Source organism: Rutidosis leptorrhynchoides, chromosome 8, assembly GCF_046630445.1.
Source record: "Rutidosis leptorrhynchoides isolate AG116_Rl617_1_P2 chromosome 8, CSIRO_AGI_Rlap_v1, whole genome shotgun sequence".
Taxonomy (NCBI): domain Eukaryota; kingdom Viridiplantae; phylum Streptophyta; class Magnoliopsida; order Asterales; family Asteraceae; genus Rutidosis; species Rutidosis leptorrhynchoides.
The window spans coordinates 125,932,160-125,953,847 of record NC_092340.1 but is presented as its reverse complement, the minus strand read 5'-3'; the positions used below and the strand labels follow the sequence as shown (position 1 = coordinate 125,953,847).

Below are 21,688 nucleotides of genomic sequence, written 5' to 3'. Positions count from 1 at the left end.
GGGTATCATAAAAATATTCGGTTTTGACAAAGTCACAGTTCATTGTAGTGAAAACATGACGTCTTTTAGGGCTATAACATCTGTACCCCTTTTGGTTAATTCCATAGCCCACCATGACACATTTTTCCGCACATGGATCTAGTTTGGTGCGTTCATTTTTCGGAATGTGAACAAAAACCGAGCACCCAAATATTCGAGGTTCAATGCTAAATGAGGTTGGAAGAGTATGAAATTGAGAAAGAGTATCTTTTGAAGTTTTTGTGCCCAAAACTTTAGTAGGTAGCCGGTTAATAAGGTAGGTGGCGGAAGCAAGAGCTTCAGGCCAAAAACTTTTTGGAACTTTTGATTCAATTAATAAAGCTCTTGTCATTTCTAAGAGTAGTCGATTTTTCCGTTTGGCTACTCCATTTTATTCGGGGGTGTGAGCACACGATGTTTGGTGAATAATCCCGCTTTCTTCGCAAAAATGTTTCATTGAAGTATTGACAAATTCACCCCCATTATCGGATCTCAAAATTTGTATATTTTTGTTAAATTGAGTTTGTATCATTTTGTAAAAATGGGAAAACTTCTCAAACACTTCAGATTTGTGAGTCAGAAAATAAATCCATGTCATACGTGAATGATCATCAATGAATAAGACAAAGTATCGAAAATTCTTTCCCCCATTAACCGGTGCAGGAACCCAAACATCCGAGTGGATTAAAGCAAACGGTACATCTTTCCTTGTATCACTTGGTTTAAAAGTACTCCGGTGGCCCTTGGCCAAAATGCAAGTTTCATAATTTAAAGTAACATTTGATGAAAAAAGACTTGGAAATAAAGCATGTAAGTATCCGGCAGATGGGTGACCCAACCTCCTATGCCATAACCAAGCTTCCCTCGTAGGTGTTCCGTGAGCAAGCATCACGGTACCTTGTTGGGTTACTTCGTTCACATAGTACAACCCGCCCCATTCGGTACCACGCCCAATAATTACCCCAGTCCTGATATATTGAAGGATACAGAAAGTGGGGTATAATAAAATGGAACAATTTAATTCTTTTGTAACGTGACTAACGGATAATAACTTATGAGACAAGGTTGGAATATATAAACAGTTGGATAATTTCATAGTTGGAGTAATTTCGATTTTCCCTCCCCCTTCTACTTGTACAATGTCCCCATTAGCCGTTTGAATATTATTTACCCGAGGTTTTGATTCGGAACAAAAATCCGATTTTTCAAAGGTCATGGTGTGAGTAGCACCACAGTCAAAAATCCATTCATCACTTTTTTTGTTGTTTGTGACAACATTAACTTTTCCACAAAAGCTTTTATTTTTTAAATTTAAAGGTTTAATATTAAAAGGACATGTACATGTAGATTCTATACTTGAACTACTGCCCTTTTTAAAAGTGTTAATTTCAGTGGGGCCATTTCTTGGTCCATTTGCCATAGAAAAATTAGACTTAAAACCATTATTTGAGATTTCACTTTCATTAACATATTTATTATTTTCAAAACAAATTTGTGATTCCTTATAACTCAAAAAATCATACGACCCTTTTGACCTCTGCTTTCTTAAAGGGTCATTTAGCTCTTGGTTACTTAAAGGGTCTTTTGAGTTTTTCACATGGACAGAGTGTTTTACTTTACAGCTGATATCACTTCTTTCTATGTCATCTGCCATTTGCAAAGATCCAGATATAGATCTTAAATTTTCTTTTTCAATTATATCTTGAAGGCAATGGAAGCGATTAGGGTTTACCCTTGTTGCTTCATAATCTATTGATTTTAACTTTGATCTTCTTGCCAAGCGATTAGGGTTTACCCAGGTTGCTTCTATCGATTTTAACTTTAATTTTCTTGCTTTGGCCGACTGATTTTCTGCGACCTCAGGGTTTGAGGGTTTTTCCCTCACCCTTTCGATCGGTTTATGAGATTGAAACAATAAATTGGGGTTTGAATTACCTCTTGTTGCTTTCTGAGTTGACCGATTGTTGGGTTTTGAGTTGCCGCCGTTGTCGGTAACCTGATGGTGGCCGCCGGCTGCTTCTGTTGCCGTCGTTACCACTTTGCCCCGTTTCTGCTTTCTCCACCATTTGGGGTAACCAATTAACTTAAAACACTGGATGATTGTGTGATGTAACACACCACAATAAACACAGCTTAGCTGTTGTGGTGGTCTATGATGGTTTATGAAGGCGGTTTCTGTTATGGTAATGGTTGAAGGTTGACAGAGCACGTCCAGGTAACTCCGTTCATTGTATTTTAGACTGCCGTCTAAGATTGACATGGCAGCTTGGTTTTCTAGGCTACCGTCAATCTTAGACATGGTAGCTATGTTTTTGGTAGATGATTGAGACATAAAAAACGAGTATCTTGATCACCGGGTCGATACCGTTAGCTCTGATACCATGTTAAGAATTAAAGATTTATGAATGTATTGATCAGTTTGATATATAACTTGAATTGATACAATTGTTGTTTAGCAATCTGCTAAGTGTTGCTTTTATATCCTAAGTGTTACAACGGCTATTTCTAAATATGGTTAGGCTCCACTAAGACTTTTGGAACCACCATTACACAAATGGAAAACTGTTGCTGAGCAGCCTGTTTGTAGCCATTTACTTGATTACATTTGAGCAGGCATGTGACCTTCCAAATTGGGATATGATGAAGTGGACACTTCTGATCCCAAAGTCAACTTACCTAAAATGGTAAGTTGACCTTTTTTGTTGACTCATTCTAACATAAACAATACAAAATAAAGCTTACCTACCATTTAATTCGAATAAAAACATACATTGGAAAAGTAATCACTAATACCTAGACAGTTGTATGAAGCAAACCATGTTTGCAACAATATATTAAGAAACCATAGATAAACAACCATAGGAATACTTACTTTCCTTCATTATATTTGCATAATAGATCGAAGCAGCCCTTTGTGTTGAGAAAAGTGACACCGAATTATAGCAAACCGCTAGTAATACTTGAAATAATGACAATAAAGGAACATCAAGATTTAACGTGGAAAACCCCAATAGGGTAAATACCACGGGCAAGGAAAGAAACGTTTCACTAATATGAATAATAGGAATTACACTTCTCTCTAATTACAAGGATAAGTACCAAGCTTTATATCTCTTATAATTAAGAGATATATCACTTACTAATTCTCTATTAGACTACTAGAAACACAAGAATAAGAAAGAAAGAATGTGTTGGGATGATTTAAATATGCTTCCATTGCTCTCTATTTATACTAGAAGAGAATGAGATTATGTGTAGTTAGTGAACCATAAGTCTCCACAATATTTTGGCATCAATTGTGTTGATTTAGTTTATCAACTCCACAATTCATCTACTCCATCACAACTTTATGTGTCACCTTTTTTTAGTTCAACAATCTCCCACTTGAAGATTTGATTGAAGCTCAATCAATCTTCACACGATGATCCTTCCTTTCCAATGATGTTGCTTACGTTTCTGCTAGGCCGCATGAGGAACGACACCAAATAAACTTGTCACTGTTGATTGACTTTGTAAGAAAATCAGCCACATTGTTGTCGGTATGAATTTTATGCACATCAACGGTTCCTTCTTCCACTTTCTCAGGAACGAAGTGATACTGAACTCGTATATGCTTTGTCTTTGAATGAAATGCTGAATTCCTTGCAAGATGCAAGACACTCTGGTTGTCACAAAATAGAGTGATATTCTTTTGTTTGTGCCCGAGTTCCTCCAACAACATCTTCAACCATACTGCCTCTTTAGTAGCTTGAGTAGCTACAACATATTTTGCCTCTATTGTTGACGTGGCCACAACTGACTGCAGTTTTGAAGCCCAACTTACCGTTCCACCACAAAGTGTGAAAACATATGCGGTGGTAGATTTACTTTTATCGATATCACCCGCATAATCAGAATCAACATACCCTTTGACAATAAATTCTGGTTCCCCATAACATAATGCAACATTCGAGGTACCCTTAATGTATCTTAGGATCCTCTTTACCGCATTCCAATGCTCTTTACCAGGATTCGCCATGTACCGACTAACTACTCCCACTACATGTGCAATGTACGGTCTTGTACATATCATTGCGAACATTAAACTTCCCACTGCTGATGCATACGGTACGCGAGACATCTCCTTCATCTCGTAGTTACTGCTAGGACACATAACGGAGGATAACTTGAGATTAGTAGGAAGTGGGGTTGAGATTGGCTTACTATCTTGCATATTGAAACGCTCCAAGATTTTCTTCAAATAATTCTTTTGAGAAAGCCAAATCTTCCTATTATCTCTGTCTAGGTGAATTTTCATCTCTAGAATCTTGTTTGCGGCACCCAAGTCTTTCATTTCAAACTCCCTAGCCAATTGAGCCTTCAGCTTATTAATACGATCTTTGTTGGGGCCTGCAACCAACATGTCGTCTACATATAACAGCAAAATGACAAAATCATTGTCCTCAAACCTCTTGAAATATGCACAAGGGTCTGCATAAAGTCTGTTATATTCAAGGCTCATTATGAAAGAATCAAATCTCTTGTACCAGTATCTCGGCGCCTGCTTGAGACCGTACAAAGATTTCTTTAACCTGCAAACCAAGTTCTTTTTTCCTTGTAGTTCAAAACCTTCTGGTTGAAGCATATAAATTTATTCTTCAAGATTTCCATGAAGAAATGCAGTTTTCATATCTAGGTGCTCTAGATGCAAATCAAATGTAGCACACATCGCTAGAACTACTCTAATTGTTATAAGTCGAACCACAGGAGAAAATATTTCATTAAAGCCTGTACCTTCTTTCTGAGCATATCCTTTAACCACCAGTCTTGCACGATACCGCTCCACTTGATCATCGCCATTTCACTTGATCTTATACACCCATTTATTTCCAATAGGTTTTCTACCTTTAGGCAATGGCACAAGTTCCCATGTTTTATTTTTATGATGAGCTTCAATTTCTTCCTGCATAGCCGTCTTCCACTGAGATGCATCTGAATGATTCAGTGCCTCACGAAGATTTGTTGGCTCTCCTTCCTATGTTAGAAGACAATATGCAACATTGCTTTCCATAATATAATTCGAGTGCCACCCTGGACGTTTCCTTTCCCGATTAGAAATACGAGTCGATGGAGCTTCATCAACGACTACTTGATTTTCATCGTGCTCTGGTACTCCTTCAGAAGAATCTTTATGAAATTCATTACCCACCTATATCGGTATAGTTTCTTTTGAAGTGCTAACATCTTCAAGATCTTTGTCTTCTGTAGAGACAACATCTCTGCTGATGACTACTTTGTGGGCAGTGGGGTCGCACAAGCGATACCCCTTAACTCCATCAGCATACCCCAAGAACAAACACTTTCTGGACTTTGGATCCAACTTTGTCGTTTCTTGAGAATTGTACATTACGTACACAGGACTTCCAAATACATGAAGGTCAGAATCATCAACTAGTTTTTCAGTCCACATCTCCATCGGCGATTTCAACTCAATTGCAGTTGATGGTGACCGATTTATCACGTAACAGGCAGTACTTACTGCTTCTGCCCAGAATGATTTCCCCAAGCTTGCAGTTGCCAACATCGCCCTTGTTCTATCTAACAAGGTTCTGTTCATCCGCTCTGCCACTCCATTTTGTTGAGGAGTGTATGCCGTCATGAACTGTCTTTTGATACCTTCTTTTTTGCAGAACTTATCAAATTCATCACTAATGTATTCTCCTACATTATCCGTCCTTAAACACTTGATCTTTTTACCAGAATCCAGTTCAACCCGCGCTTTGTAAACTTTGAAAACTTCAAACACATCTGCTTTCCTCTTGATTGGGTACACCCAACATCTCCTAGTGTAATCATCAATAAATGATACAAAATACTTTGCTCCTCCTAGGGATTGAACTGGTGCTTGCCACACATCAGAGTGAACCAATTCTAGAATCAATTTACTTCTAGAATTTGATGTGTTAAACTTCAGGCGATGCTGCTTGCTGATTACACAATGCTCACAGAAAGGTAGCGATACCTTTGTAAGACCAGGAATAAGATTTCTTTTAACAAGAATCTTCATACCTTGTTCAGACATGTGTCCAAGCTTTTGATGCCATGTTATAGCAGTTTTATCACTTGAACTAAAAAGCAACAGATGCTTCCGCTTCCCGTACCGTCTCGCCTTTTAGAATGTATAGATTAGCACCCACATTTTCTCCTTTCATAAGTACAACTGCGCCTTTCATGATTTTCATGATCTTGTCTTGTATCTCCATCTTACAACCAAGATCATCCAATTGTCCTAAAGACAATAAGTTATTCTTCAAACCCTCCACGTGTAGTACACCTTGAATAGTATGAACTGTACCATCGTGCATCTTCAGAATGATATCTCCGATTCCAATGATCTTTAGTTCGTGATCATTGCAACTGTATACAGATCCTCCTGAGATACGTTCATATTGTTTGAACCATTCTCTTCTAGGGGTCATGTGAAAAGTAGCTCCCGAGTCAAATAACCAGACATAAACAAATGTCTTTCTGCCTTCATTTGCTACCACTGCCTCACTAACCAAAGCAGTCCCATCATCTGAAGTGCTTGTAATATTTTCTTTAGGATTTGAGTTATTTAAACTCCGACAATCCTTCTTCAGGTGACCTTTCTTGCCACAATTGTAGCATGTATAGGTCTTCTTCTTTTTAGACTTCGGTTTACCATGATTGTGACTCCCACTTGGGCCACGTTCCGTTGATCTCCCTCCTGACACCACCAAGGCCTCCATTTGTCGTGAACCAGCCTGTTTGTCCTCCTTGTTATTGCGCCGATTTTCTTCTTCTAGAATAGCAGCCGCAACTTCATCATAGACTAGATACTCCGAGAGAACATTATTGGTTAAGTTAATAATGAGTTGATCATACGAGTCAGGTAGACTCTGAAGTAAAAGTTCAACACGTTCTTTTGGCTATATATTGCAACTTAATGAAGCGAGTTGAGAAAATAGAGTATTCAAAGAATTAATGTGCTCATTAACTGAAGTATATTCATTCATGCGTAGCGCATAAAGTTTTCTCTTAAGGAATATCTTGTTGTGGAGTGATTTGGTCTCGTACAATTTTACGAGGTGATCCCAAATCTCTTTCGCTGTCTTCTTTTCTTCAATGCTAGACAAAACGCCATCTGCTAGTGCCAAATGAAGATTTGCGATAGCCTGACCGTCCATCTCTTCCCATTTTTCATCAGTGACTTCGGCGGAACGTCCATTGATGGCCGCCAAACACTTGTCCTTTCTCAGGATAGCTTTCATCTTTAGTTTCCATAACGAGAAGTTACTCCCGTTGAACTTTTCAATTTCGAATTTCGTAGACATTGCTATAATCACAATCTTCTTTTCGACAATACTATTTCGTCTGCTAAATAGTACCCGAGAACTTTTATCGAGTGAAATTAATCTTACTTATTTTCTGATGTGGACGATCCACTCCCGTGACAACCACAGAGCATACGATAAGTAGATTAATACACATTAGATATTAGAACCTTAGCTCTTGATACCACTTGTGGAGAAAAGTGACACCGAATTACATCAAACCGCTAGTAATACTTGAAATAATGACAATAAAGGAACACCAAAATTTAACGTGGAAAATCCCAATAGGGTAAAAACCACGGGCAAGGAAAGAAACGTTTCACTAATATGAATAATAGGAATTACACTTCTCTCTAATTACAAGGATAAGTACCAAGTTTTATATCTCTTATAATTAGGAGATATATCACTTACTAATTCTCTATTAGACTACTAGAAACACAAGAATAAGAAAGAAAGAATGTGTTGGGATGATTTGAATATGCTTCAATTGCTCTCTATTTATACTAGAAGAGAATGAGATTATGTGTAGTTAGTGAACCATAAGTCTTCACAATATTTTGGCATCATTTGTGTCGATTTAGTTTATCAACTCCACAATTCATCTACTCCATCACAACTTTATGTGTCATCTTTTTTTAGTTCAACACTTTGTAGAACTTGAAACATTTTCGTAAAAATACTAACTTGCCAACAGTTAAAAAAAAATGACTATATGAAAATTAGTTTGATTCGAGAAACTTACAGAAATTGGTAGTAGTCTATTACATACCCTATAGTCGATTGATTCCCTTCTTATCATCATCGTCATCTTGCAATTGCATGTAAACTAACTAACCCGATAATATGAAAATATAATATAATTATTTACTACAATGATTTAAGAAAAGAACACAATTACTACATCATTATGTAATATGTAGTAGAGACGTGTTAGGGTGGCATCCCTGTTACTGTGCTTTAGTTTTCGTAATTAGAAAGTATGATAATAATAATTGATGGATGCATAGTATTTGTTTATCAACCGAACCTTTAGATTCGTCTTAATACGCAAAAAAATGTTGTATGACTAAATGATTATCATTTTAAAATCAATAATTAATTATGTATACTACTTTTATATGTATTAATGATGATTAATGATTAATGACTACCATAATATAATTTCAAACATTTTTCCATATGTTAATTAGTTTCTTTATTTTAGAGTCGGGGTTATTACGTTTTTTTTACAGCGATTGAGATCACTCGAAGGGGACTAAACCACACGTTGCGATCATCTCCCGTTTCGACTATGTCGATGCAGCGATAATAACCCCGCCCTCATCGCTGCCCGAGAGGAAACCTTGAAACCGATCTAAGGGCACGGCCAAGTAAAAACCCCATCCCCTTTACCCCCCAAACGATATGAGAAAGGTGTCATAGGTGGATACTTCATGGCAGAGTTGATATTGTGTTTTTAATATGTAGCCAACGGAGATCGAACCTTCAAAGTACTCCGTAAGTGTTATTAAAAAACTACGAGTACAAAAATAGAATATAACATAAGAATATTATGTAAAACTTTAGCAGATTTTTCAGTCGATTAGAGAATCATATATCAAGTTAATGAATCGAACCTTTGTGGCATTTAACAAACCTTTGAGGTTAGGTTCTTTGCGCCGACCATGACATTTGACATGGTCAACTGATATTCAATTACAAGTTAATACACTTTTTGTCTAATAAAAATTGTCACCTTACTATTGGTATAGTACTACGTATAAATTAATTTGACCATTTAAAAAAATAATACATAAGCATAATTAAACTCTTCAATTTACCTTCAGTTATTGTTATTACTCTTAATCATTTACCACCGAGTATTTTTTAATCAAATTCAGTCAAATTTATATTCAATATATGCAAAACTGCTATTTATAAAACTTATGTTAAATTCAACAAAACTGTGAAAAAGAAAGAAACATCATTTCTTTAATTGCATTAGAGGAAAGAAACATTTAGACATAGAAAATATCTTAATCGACTTAATTGGTGTCATCAAGCTATCGATTCGATGAAGAACATGGAGGAAGAAGTTGGCGATGATGACGAATTTTCATCCTTGGATTTGGAATCGTAAAAGTGTTTGCTATGGGTTTTTCCTAGTCATGGTGGGTGACTGACATTCGAGTTCTTAGGTTTTCGATCGAGGCTTTTGTCTTCATTTGTGTTTTCTTTTCATTTTGGTTTATTGTTTGTGATAATTTAGTTAGTGTTTAGTTGTGTTTTTCGGGTGTGGTTCTCGGGTTCGTTTTCGTAATTTGTATGGTGTGTTGCCTATGGTAAGGGTTGCTTGGCGCCGTTGTAATTGCTAGTAATTATGGTTGTTTGTTGTTGTAGTATTTGCTATCATCTTGCTAGTTTTTTCATACAATTATCGTCTTTATAAAAACAAATATATATTTTTTTTTGGGACATGAAGGAGTAATAATTAAGAAGTTAAATATAAAAAAATTCTGTGAATCGAACCAAACATTACTAACCGAACCGAATATTTAAAACCGAACATTAGCATATCGAACCGGACATTACCAACTGAACTAAACATTACCAACTGAACTGAATATTTCAAACCGTACATTAGCTTACCAACCGAACATTATTGATCGAACCGAATATTTCAAAGCTAACATTAGCATACCGAACTTTATATATCAGAGGTAACTTTCAATAAAAGATGAAAGAAACCTAACCAAAAGCTACAAGAAACGATTAGGCTCGCAATTAGTATGCAAAAAATGACCCCTAAAACTAACCAACCTATCTAAGGGCGAATCAAGCATACACAAACAACAAAACGCGGAACTTAGAGAAACCCCACAACAAAGAACAAAACAAACTAAAAAGACCAACATACTAAGAAATAAATCGAACTAAACAAACAACACAACCTAAAGACAACCAAACCAACAAGACATTCAAATAATACCCATTTTTTCGAATTAGCATCCATAATGCATAGTGTTAAATTGATAAGAATATGATTGATAATAAGATTGATTTGTATTGATAATAAGTTATTGTTACAATCTGAATTTTTCTAAGTTTATTAGTGACTAGTGTTTTATACACAAAATATCATAACAACTATTTCCTATTATGGGATGGCTCCAATACAACTTTGGAACCCCCATGTACAAATGAGGAAGTCTTGCTAAAAAGTTGCTGCAGTGAACCGTTGAATTGGCTGCTTGTTTACCTTGTGACATGTCTCAAATGGGAAGTGATGAGCTAGCTTTCTGATCCCTAAAAGGCAAATTACCAAAATAGGTAATTTGACTCCTTTGTTGGTTTCTGCATTTTAACACTCTCCCTCAAGTTGAATAGTGGGGTTTCCAATGTTCAACTTGTCAAGAACTTCGCTGAAGAGTCTTTCGTTGATTGATTTAGTGAGAATGTCGGCCAATTGGTCTTCTGATCTTATATATGGTAAAGAAATTATTTCCGCATTCAACTTTTCTCTGATAAAGTGTCTATCCACTTCAACATGTTTTGTTCGATCATGTTGAACTGGATTTCTGAGATGGCGATTGCTGCTTCATTATCGCAAATAATTTGGATAGCTTCTTCTGGTGGAAAGCCAATCTCTGTTAACAACTTCTTGATCCATAAGGCTTCAACTACTTCTTTTGCTATTCCTCTAAATTTTGACTCGGCACTTGAAAGTGAGACAACTTTTTGTTTCTTACTCCTCCATGCAACTAGATTTCCTCCGACAAGTGTGAAGAATCCAGATGTAGCTCTTCTATCCCCTTTTTCTCCAGCCCAGCTCGCATCTGTATATATCTGAGTCTTTAGATGTCCATGTCTTCTAAAAACAACTCCATGATCCGCTGTTTTCTTTAAATATCTGATGATTCTGATTACGACTTCCATATGGTGAACTTGTGGTTCATGCATGAATTGACTTACAACCCCGACTGCATGTGCTATATCTGGTCGGGTGTGAGCAAGGTAAATTAATTTTCCGAAAAGTCTTTGATATCGCCCTTTATCAGTAAGATCAGCTTCATCTTCTATGTATAACTTTTGGTTTGGAATCATAGGAGTATCAGCTGGTTTGCAATCGATCATCCCTGTTTCTGCAAAAAAATCAAGAATATACTTCTTTTGACCGATAAATATTCCCTGTTGGGATCGTAATACCTCAATCCCTTAAAAATATTTAAGTCTGCCCAAATCTTTCATTTCAAATTCGTTAAATAAATTTGTTTTTAGTTTTGAAATTTCTTCTTTATCATTTTCGGTAATTATCATGTCATCAACTTAAATGATCAAGCATGTGATAAGGTTATTTCTTTGTTTAAGAAATAAGGTATGGTCTGTGACGACCTGAAAATTTTCGACCAAATTTAAACTTTATTCTTATATGATTTCGACACGATAAACAAAGTCTGTAATGTTGAGTCTCCGAAATTTTGAACTGTTTCATTTATTCAATTACCCTTCGACTATTCTCAACGATTCACGAACAACTATTTGTAAATAGATATGTTTGTATAAATACACACACACACACACACACACACATATATATATAAATAATTGAAAACATAATTTTAAATATTGTATGTTGTTGTTACTAAAATTTATTTATGTAAAGTAAAATAAAAATAAGATATTATAATGATTATTATTTAAAAAGTATTTCTATATATATAAATAAGTATATAGAATATATATTTTGTGATTTTAAAGTTATTTAGTAAACGAAGGTAACGCTCAATTGTCATTAGATGGATAGTAAACGAGTTAAAAAGGAACTTATATGATTTTAAAATAAACGATGATCTGAAAACGAGTTTCACAAATTATAGACTTATTAAAAATGTATTTAGGAACTATTTGTTGAATTTTAAAATTTTTTATATTTTACTTGGGGGTGGAAGTGAATAATTAATGTAATTTTTATTTAATAGTTAATGACTGAATTTTATACCATAATGACCAAAATAAATAAATATAGTTAATCTAAAAAGTTGGGATTTTTCTGAAGACTTTTATCCGCCACTGATTTCAAATAGTGGACGATACACAGTCCGTGAAAACTGTCGGCATAAGATTTTAAAAATCTTGGATGCTAATATGTTTCTAATCATCACGTTTATTTATATATATATCATTATATAATATCATCAACTTGTTACATGATTGATATTTATTTATATATATTTGAGTTAACTGCATAGAGATAGATTTCAAGTGGTATGAAAAACCCCACTTAATTACTTCACACTATTAAACTCACACCTACACAAATCCATATCTTTATTTCTCTGCCATTGTGTTCATCAACCTCAACAACCACTAGACCACCATCACTTACTATACAATGGTTCACTGCAGCTGCTAATTACTATTTCTGTTTCATAGTGATAACAAACCCATGTTGCTCGCTGTTGGTTGATCAAGTAGAAATCACCCAAGAACTCTAACCATAAGATCACCACTAAACCATTCTTTGTTGCTATTGTTTTACAGCCGAACCCACAAATACACAAATTTGAACTTGCAACCACAATCAACTGTTATTGTTGCTGCATATTCTTGCTTCCTGATATCCGAAGACTACCAAACAAACAACCTTCTTCTTGCTACTGCTATGAACCAACTGCTACAACAGCTTTGTTGCTGTAAAATAGTCACCATAACCACCACAAAATTCCTCTCTCTCTCTCTCCTCTCTCTCTACACTTTCTTCTTCTTCTTCATTGAAAACCATCGACCACCACCACTGCAAACACCGTTGCTATTTTTACAGCCGTCATCTCCACCACTACAACACCATTACAACCACCATCACCATTATCATCACTTATTGAACGACCATCGTGATCTGCAGCCGATAACCACCATGAAATCGTAACCCACCACCGAAACACCATCATTATTATTATTTTTCTTTCCTTGGATTCTGTTTTATCTTTAGGTTACAAACACGATCACTTCAGAACCACCATACCACATGAACCATCACCATAAACTATCCAATATCCATTACCATCACAAACTGCAACATCGACTGCTGCAGTGATGATGATGGAGATATAGTAAACACGACGCTGATCACAGTCTGCTGTTTATTGTTCGTCTACTGTTGCTGTACCTTTTGATCCTATTGAATAACGAGAAAGAAGATAGATAAAAGTGGTGATAAACATTAACGATATTGGATGTGTTAGTTGATGAGAATTAAAGATCGATGTTAATGTTGATAAGGGATCCAGCCTCGGTTTCTTTCTGTCGACCTCACGAACCCCACAAAGCCTAACATACCGCTGTTTATTTTTTTCCTAACTCACGATTTATAAAACAATTAATTACTTTGGGCCATGAAAGTGTTTTGGCTATTGGACTGTGAATTTTGTGTATTATTGGGCCGTGATCAAATTAATTACTTGGGCCGAGATCTAAAATTTATGCTTTCTGTTGGGCCATTCGGGCTTGACATAGAAAACGAGTTATATGAATTATATTGGGTATTAATTCAGAAAGATAACAGACAGACAGATGGTTAGGGGTGTTTGTCCTTAAGCGAGAGGTCGCGGGTTCGAGTCCGGGCAATGACATTTTTTTTAAAAGGCTTGCTTCTTCAAAGGTTGTACACTTTATTATTATTATTATTATTATTATTATTATTATTATTATTATTATTATTATTATTATTATTATTATTATTATTAGTATTATAATTATAACTATTATTATTATTGTCATATTTACATTTATAAGTATTATGATTATTGTTATCATTAGCATTAATATAAGTATCATGAATATTATTATCATTTTAATATCATCCTTAAGTACTATTATTATTGTTATTATCATTAGTATTAATTTTATTAAATTATTATTATAAATATTATTGATATTACTATTATTAATAGTATTACTAAAAGTACCCTCTTAATTAAAATTATCAAAATTATCAAAAACTATCTTTTTATTAAAATTAACATTTTGATTGAAGTTATCATACTTAATAAAATTATCATTTTTAAAATTATTATTATCTTTATTAATACTATTATTACTATCATTATCATTATCATTCTTATCATTATTAGTATTATTACAGATAGATATTTTTAGCATAAAAATACATTACAATAATATTAATATTACATCTCACTATATTTTTATTATTAAAATGATATTTATTACGCTATATATAAAAGATGTCAATTAATATATGAAAATATATTTTTATTATATATAAATTTTAAAATAACTTTTTATTATTAATATGTTATTATTAATGATAAATATTAGTATATATAAAATATATAAATTAAATATATTAAATTTATCTAAATTACATATAATATGACTAGTATATTATTAATAATGATATATAAACTTGTTCGATTACGATTATATGTGTTAATATCAATATAGTATTGATATAGGTTCGTGAATCCGAGGCCAACCCTACACTTGTTCAATGTCGTCATATGTATTTTTACTACAAAATACAGTATTGTGATTTTCATTTGCTCCCCTTTTAAATGCTTTTGCAATATATATTTTTGGGACTGAGAATACATGCGCTGCTTTTATAAATATTTTACGAAATAGACACAAGTAATCGAAACTACATTCTATGGTTGGATTATCGAATCGAATATGCCCCTTTTAGTCTGGTAATCTAAGAATTAGGGAACAGACACCCTAATTGACGTGAATCATAAAGATAGATCTATCGGGCCCAACGAGCCCCATCCAAAGTACCGAATGCTTTAGTACTTCGAATTTATCATGTCCGAAGGATGTCCCGGAATGATGGGGATATTCTATATGCATCTAGTTAAGGTCGATTACCAGGTGTTCAATCCATATGAATGATTTTTATCTCTATGCAGTTTGCGAAATGCCTGATATGAGAATGATGTTTATGAAAAATGAAATCTTGTGGTCTATTATATTATTGGAAATGATTGATTATGATAAACTAATGAACTCACCAACCTTTTGGTTGACATTTGAAAGCATGTTTATTCTCAGGTATGAAAGAAATCTTACGCTGTGCATTTGCTCATTTTAAAGATATTACTTGGAGTCATTCATGACATATTTCAAAAGACGTTGCATTCAAGTCGTTGAGTTCAACAAGATTATTATTAAGTCAATTATAGTTGGATATATTATGAAATGGTATGCATGCCGTCAACTTTCGATGTAATGAAAGTTTGTCTTTTAAAAACGAATGCAATGTTTGTAAAATGTATCAAATAGAGGTCAAGTACCTCGCGATGTAACCAAATGTAATGTATTCGTCCAGATGGATTAGGACGGGTCGTTAATGTGACAACCCGGAAATTTCCAACCAAATTTAAACTTTAATCTTTATATGTTTCCGACACGATAAGCAATATTTGTTAAGTTAAATTTCAAGAATTTTAAACTATGTTCATACATTCATTCAACCTCGACCAAGTTCCAACAATTCACGAACCATTAAACAAATATGATTATATATGTATACGTGTATATATATTATAACTTGAAACGTAAACAAAATATTAGATTAAATACTTTATATGATTGTATCTGTTTCAAAATGTTTATCAATGGAATTAGAAGATAAGATCAAATGATTGAATTATCAGATATATTGAATTATGATTACAAGTCTCTGTTGAAAGGCCCACGTTGATTTGAGAAATCTTTCCATTTTAACAATATTCGGAAAATGATAAAGTGATTTATAAATAAGAACAAATTGTCATTCAATGAGAACTAGACAAAGGATAGTGGAAGATTAAATCTCATAACGACTCGATTGATCTATTTAGTTGCAAACGTACAAAAACGTTTTCAGTTTAAAAAGAACTTTATTATTAAAACGTATATAACTTTTATAAATATCTAGAACCACTTTTGACAACTCATTACTTAACTAGTATGATAAAGATAACGATATTTATATTTTATTTTATTAAATATATATAACAATTTAAATTAATATTATATATATTTATACGCGTATTATACGTACATAGTTTTATACTTTTACTATACTTAAACTTTACCCTTACTTTATTTTTACTTTACTTTAACTTTAATAATTCACTTTAATAATTCATACTTTAATAATTCACTTTAATAATTCATACTTTAATAATTCACTTTAATAATTCATACTTTAATAATTCACTTTAATAATTCAAAAATCTATTATAAATAGAATTCAATAGGTTTCATTATTTCATAGAAACTTGAAAATATTTTTCTTTAAACTCTCTCAATCGATTTACACATATATATTTACTCCGTATTATTTCAAAATATTATTAGTATACATAAAATATTACGACGGAGTGCTGTCCGAGTGATTTCGAAATTGTTTTTCGAGTTGGATAGGATTAAGGATATTATGGGTTATAGCTATGGAGGTGATTGAATATGGTTCATGGGTATGCTCGTGAGGTCAATATAGTGTTTATCATTTCCGTTGCGTCTACGTACCTTTCCTGCAATATTGAATCTCGATATTGATACGTGAGTACTCATAATTTAACTTTTACATACTAATAGTGTATCCCTGACTAGTGCTCGAGTATTTAGGATTATGCATGCTTGTACTTTTGATATTGCCCTTAGACAGGTTAGGTTGAATCTTGAATTAGTTACACTTGCAGTTGAGATAAGGTATAAGATATGCATGTCCTTGGAAAGCTAGCGAAAAATTAAGAACTTTTTCTTTAGATATCGAATGGTTTCGATGAATGGATTAGAAGTTATAATCAATTGAATTTTCGATATTTTTATTAAAAATGATTATTATTATTATCGTCATTTTTATCGTCGTTCTAGTTTTATCTTATTATTATCATTATTATTATCTTTATCAATAAAAGGGATTTATCATTAAAAATTGTTATTTTTTTATTTATTACTATCGTTATTATCGTTAAAGTTATTATTAGTATTATTATTATTATTATCATTATTAATATATATATCATTATTTAAAAATGGTTATTGTTATTGTTATTATTATTATTACTATATTATCATTAAGATAATTATTAGTATTATCGTTAATAATGTTATAGTAACTATCATTAATAATATTAGTGTAATTAAAACAAATATTTGTAACACCTAATTATTTTGATTACTATTATTATCATTATTATGGACACGATATAAAAGATGATTTAAAAGCTATTAAACGAAACGATTAGGAAATAATGAGTAAGAGTATCATGATGAAATTAAAATATTATAAGACATTGATTTAGATAAAATTATCGTTCTTATTTTTTTTATCATTACTATTATTATTAAAAGTATCGTTAGTATTAAAACTATCATTTTAACAAAAATTATCATTTTAATAGAAATGTCATTGTTACTATAAAATATCATTATTATTATTATTTTAAATTTAAATAGAATTATTATTTTAAAGATAATATTAAAAATTATCGTAAATATTAAAGTTATCATAATTAGAATTATCGTTTTATCATAATGTCATCTTAGTAATTATAAATATTGATATTTTTATAATAATAATTATTATTACAAAATAATACAACTTTTACTTACTATCAGTATAGATATTATTTTATCAAATAAATATGTGATACAAACATATTTTACTACGTGTAATAACTTACTTTAATAATACCTATCATATTATCTTTATGATATTAAATGAACCCTATAAATTTTATTAATTAATATATATAAAAGTATATTTTATTATATAAATTTAATATAAAATTTTATTTATTAATAAATAAATTATATTATTTACTCTAATAAATCTTTTAAAAATATTTAAAAATATAAAACGACGATATTTAAACTATATATTAATCATGTATAGATTTTTGGAAATTATTTTGAGTCAAATTTACTTTTGTTGACTTTTGCATATTAGTCTCGAGCATTAGGATTGTGGTACACTATGACTTGACCTAATTTGTTAGACAAATATTGACCAACACATAAATATATATAATTAATTTAGGTTCGTGAATCCGAGGCCAACCTTGCACTTGTTCAATGACGTTATATGTATTTTTACTACGAAATACAGTATGGTGAGTTTCATTTGCCTTTTTCCCCTTTATATTTTTGGGACTGAGAATACATGCGCTTTTATAAATGTTTGATGAAATAGACACAAGTAATTGAAACTACATTCTATGGTTGAATTATCGAAATCGAATATGCCCCTTTTTATTAAAGTCTGGTAATCTAAGAATTAGGGAACAGACACCCTAATTGACGCGAATCCTAAAGATAGATCTATTGGGCCTAACAAACCCCATCCAAAGTACCGGATGCTTTAGTACTTCGAAATTTATATCATGTCCGAAGGAGGATCCCGGAATGATAGGGGATATTCTTATATGTATCTAGTTAATGTCGGTTACCAGGTGTTCACCATATGAATGATTATTTTTGTCTCTATGCATGGGACGTATATTTATGAGAACTGGAAATGAAATTCTTGTGGTCTATTAAAATGATGGAAATAAATGATTATGATAAACTAATGAACTCACCAACCTTTTGGTTGACACTTTAAAGCATGTTTATTCTCAGGTGTTAAAGAAATCTTCCGCTGTGCATTTGCTCATTTTAAAGATATTACTTGGAGTCTTTCATAGCATATTTCGAAGAACGTTGCATTCGAGTCATTGAGTTCATCAAAGATTATTATTAAATCAATTTATAGTTGGATAGTAGATATTATGAAATGGTATGCATGTCTGTCAATTTTCGATGTAAAGAAAGTTTGTCTTTTAAAAACGAATGCAATGTTTGTAAATTGTATCATATAGAGGTCAAATACCTCGCAATGTAATCAACTATTGTGAATCGTTTATAATGTATATGAACGGGTCCTTTCAGTTGGTATCAGAGCGGTGGTCTTAGCGAACCAGGTCTGCATTAGTGTGTCTAACTGATAAGTCGATAGGATGCATTAGTGAGTCTGGACTTCGACCGTGTCTGCATGTCAAAAGTTTTGCTTATCATTTTGTGTCGAAAATTAACTTCTTATCATCCTCAGGAAATTACCTGCTTATCATTTTTAGTCTAAGACACGTCTTGCTGCATTGATTGCATGAATAGTGTATAGACAAAAATTTATATCTTAGCATATCTGCTAAATCATATCTTATCGTATTTGTTACTTTAAACTTTGCCTGACATATCCCGCAAAGTCCTCCGTAATCTACGAAATCTTTTCTATGTAATTAGAATACCATCCGTTAGCCAAAATCATTTCATATCGGAAAAAAAAATCCTTTCTCCAATCGTACGAAATGGAATTCGTCATCAGTTCAAGTCACTTAGATTCCGAAATGGAATCCCATTCAAGCTCCGAAAGCAGTGTGACCGGAATAGATCAACCAATCAGTCATCACCTATTCTGGATGAATTGGGGATGGGTTCGTAGCCTCCTCAATCATTGGAGACAAGAAGAAGGTGATTCCTTCCATCCACCACATTGCCCTCTTGACGAAGAACCTGAAGCACTTACCGGCGAACCTGCTCGAAACACCGTTTTCTCGCTCATTTCCAGAGTATCTCGTCACGATTATATATTACATCAAATTTTAGATTTTATTTATCCACTCGTCCGAACCGACAATCACCCCGGTGTAATAGAAGAAGTCAACGAGCTTCGCGTTCGGGTAGTGGCTTTGGAGAATATGGTGCAGAGATTACAAACACCAGCAGCAGCAACAACAGCATAACCAGTACCACCATCATCAACGCCAACAGTACCATTACCACCTCCAACCACAACCGCGTCGTAAACCTCAACTTCACAATCCGTCCCACGAGCATCAACGTCATACGCACCATAGATACCAAGGAGTACCAACAACAATAACTGACGAAGTATTAATTCATAGCTTCATTGGAGAAACATTCCGCGGTGATTATGTAATCTCTAAAGTCTTAGAGATTATCTAATCTAGTCCTAACCATAAATCAGTTAAGCGGACCAAAATGATAGAAGCAAGAGTAGAAACCCTGACAAAAATGGTGTGTGATCAACAAGCTAAACTTGCTTTACCAACAGCATCAACAGTACCGTCAGCGTTACCAGCATCGTCAGTACAGTCAACCTCTGGATCAACAACACCGATAACATCACAAACTCAGTCAGTTCAAGAATCACTGTGGACATAATTACGAATCAATAACGTGTATATTGTATCAACGAGTTATGAAGAATTAACTCATTCCCTCTGAAGAAATTATATGTATATTATATATATATATATATATATATATATATATATATATATATATATATATATATATATATATATATATATATATATATATATATTTTGAAATAAATCATTCCGTGCTAAGCTATTGTGTGTGAATCTTAACTACGCGATTAATTCATATTACAAATATGCAATAATGTACGTCCTTCGGCTGCAACTTAACCAGCGTTAACTACAATCTCTGTCGCAATTCAACAAATTCCAATTCATAATAAATCAAGTATATATTTGATTTTACACTTTCATCATCGATGTACCCGAAACTTTTCAGATAACATCATTCGTACTTTGCGAAATTCACAAGAATTCCACGAACTGAACATCATACATCAACAAATAACGAAGTATTAATTCATAATTTCAATGTCATTAAAGAAATACTGCGTAAAAGTTATGTACTTTTTAAAGCCTTTAGGGATTATTCAATTCTAGTTTCAACCGTAAATCAAATGAGTTTAATTTAACATTAACTCATTAAATCTATGTTACATCTGAAGAAAATATACATATATATATTTTCATAAAGACTGTAATAAAATTCTTTTGTACAAAATATTAATTGTGAAATTTTTTAACGAGATATATAAATTCACAATTAATATGTTACATTCTTCGAATCTGATTCATCAAATTATCCATTATACTCCCTACTTTCACAATAATATACATTCTTTTATAGAAATCAAAACAACCATACTCATTCGAAATTTAATTACATATTCTGATTTTGAAATCTCAAAATTCAACTTGAGATATGACCAAAATCATCACTCTTAGATCCTTACATCTTTCACAAGCTATATTTTGACTTCAAAACTGTGTTAGAACATCAAATGTATGTTAACAATTACAATCTGTGTTCAAACCCTTCAAAAATTGTTGAAGACACTTCGAATGATGAGCAATCGAGATGATGATCCAACCACATGTTACCCACAGTTATGTACCCGAAAAACTCTTGAAACCAAAGTAAAAGTTTAAACAACGTATCCGCGTCAGATTCTTTGACATTTATTA

General features: G+C 32.8%; 1 protein-coding gene across 1 annotated transcript; it reads right to left on the bottom strand.

Annotated features, from left to right (window-relative positions):
• Positions 1–10,844: 10,844 nt before the first annotated feature.
• On the bottom strand, positions 10,845–13,279 carry LOC139863800 (uncharacterized mitochondrial protein AtMg00810-like). Its single transcript, XM_071852404.1, has 2 exons — positions 13,114–13,279; positions 10,845–11,476 (listed from the first exon to the last, which is right to left on the bottom strand). Exons 1-2 carry the CDS (start codon positions 13,277–13,279, stop codon positions 10,845–10,847), a joined length of 798 nt encoding a protein of 265 aa, XP_071708505.1.
• Between the last annotated feature and the right edge of the window lie 8,409 nt (positions 13,280–21,688).

What these genes read in the sequence shown, in the direction of transcription:
- LOC139863800 (XM_071852404.1), bottom strand. Translation starts at nt 13,279, where the DNA reads ATGGTGTTTCGGTGGTGGGTTACGATTTCATGGTGGTTATCGGCTGCA. An exon ending in TGCAGTGGTGGTGGTCGATG is followed by an intron (nt 11,477 to 13,113) that starts GTTTTCAATGAA and finishes ATTTTTTTGCAG; the next exon opens with AAACAGGGATGATCGATTGC.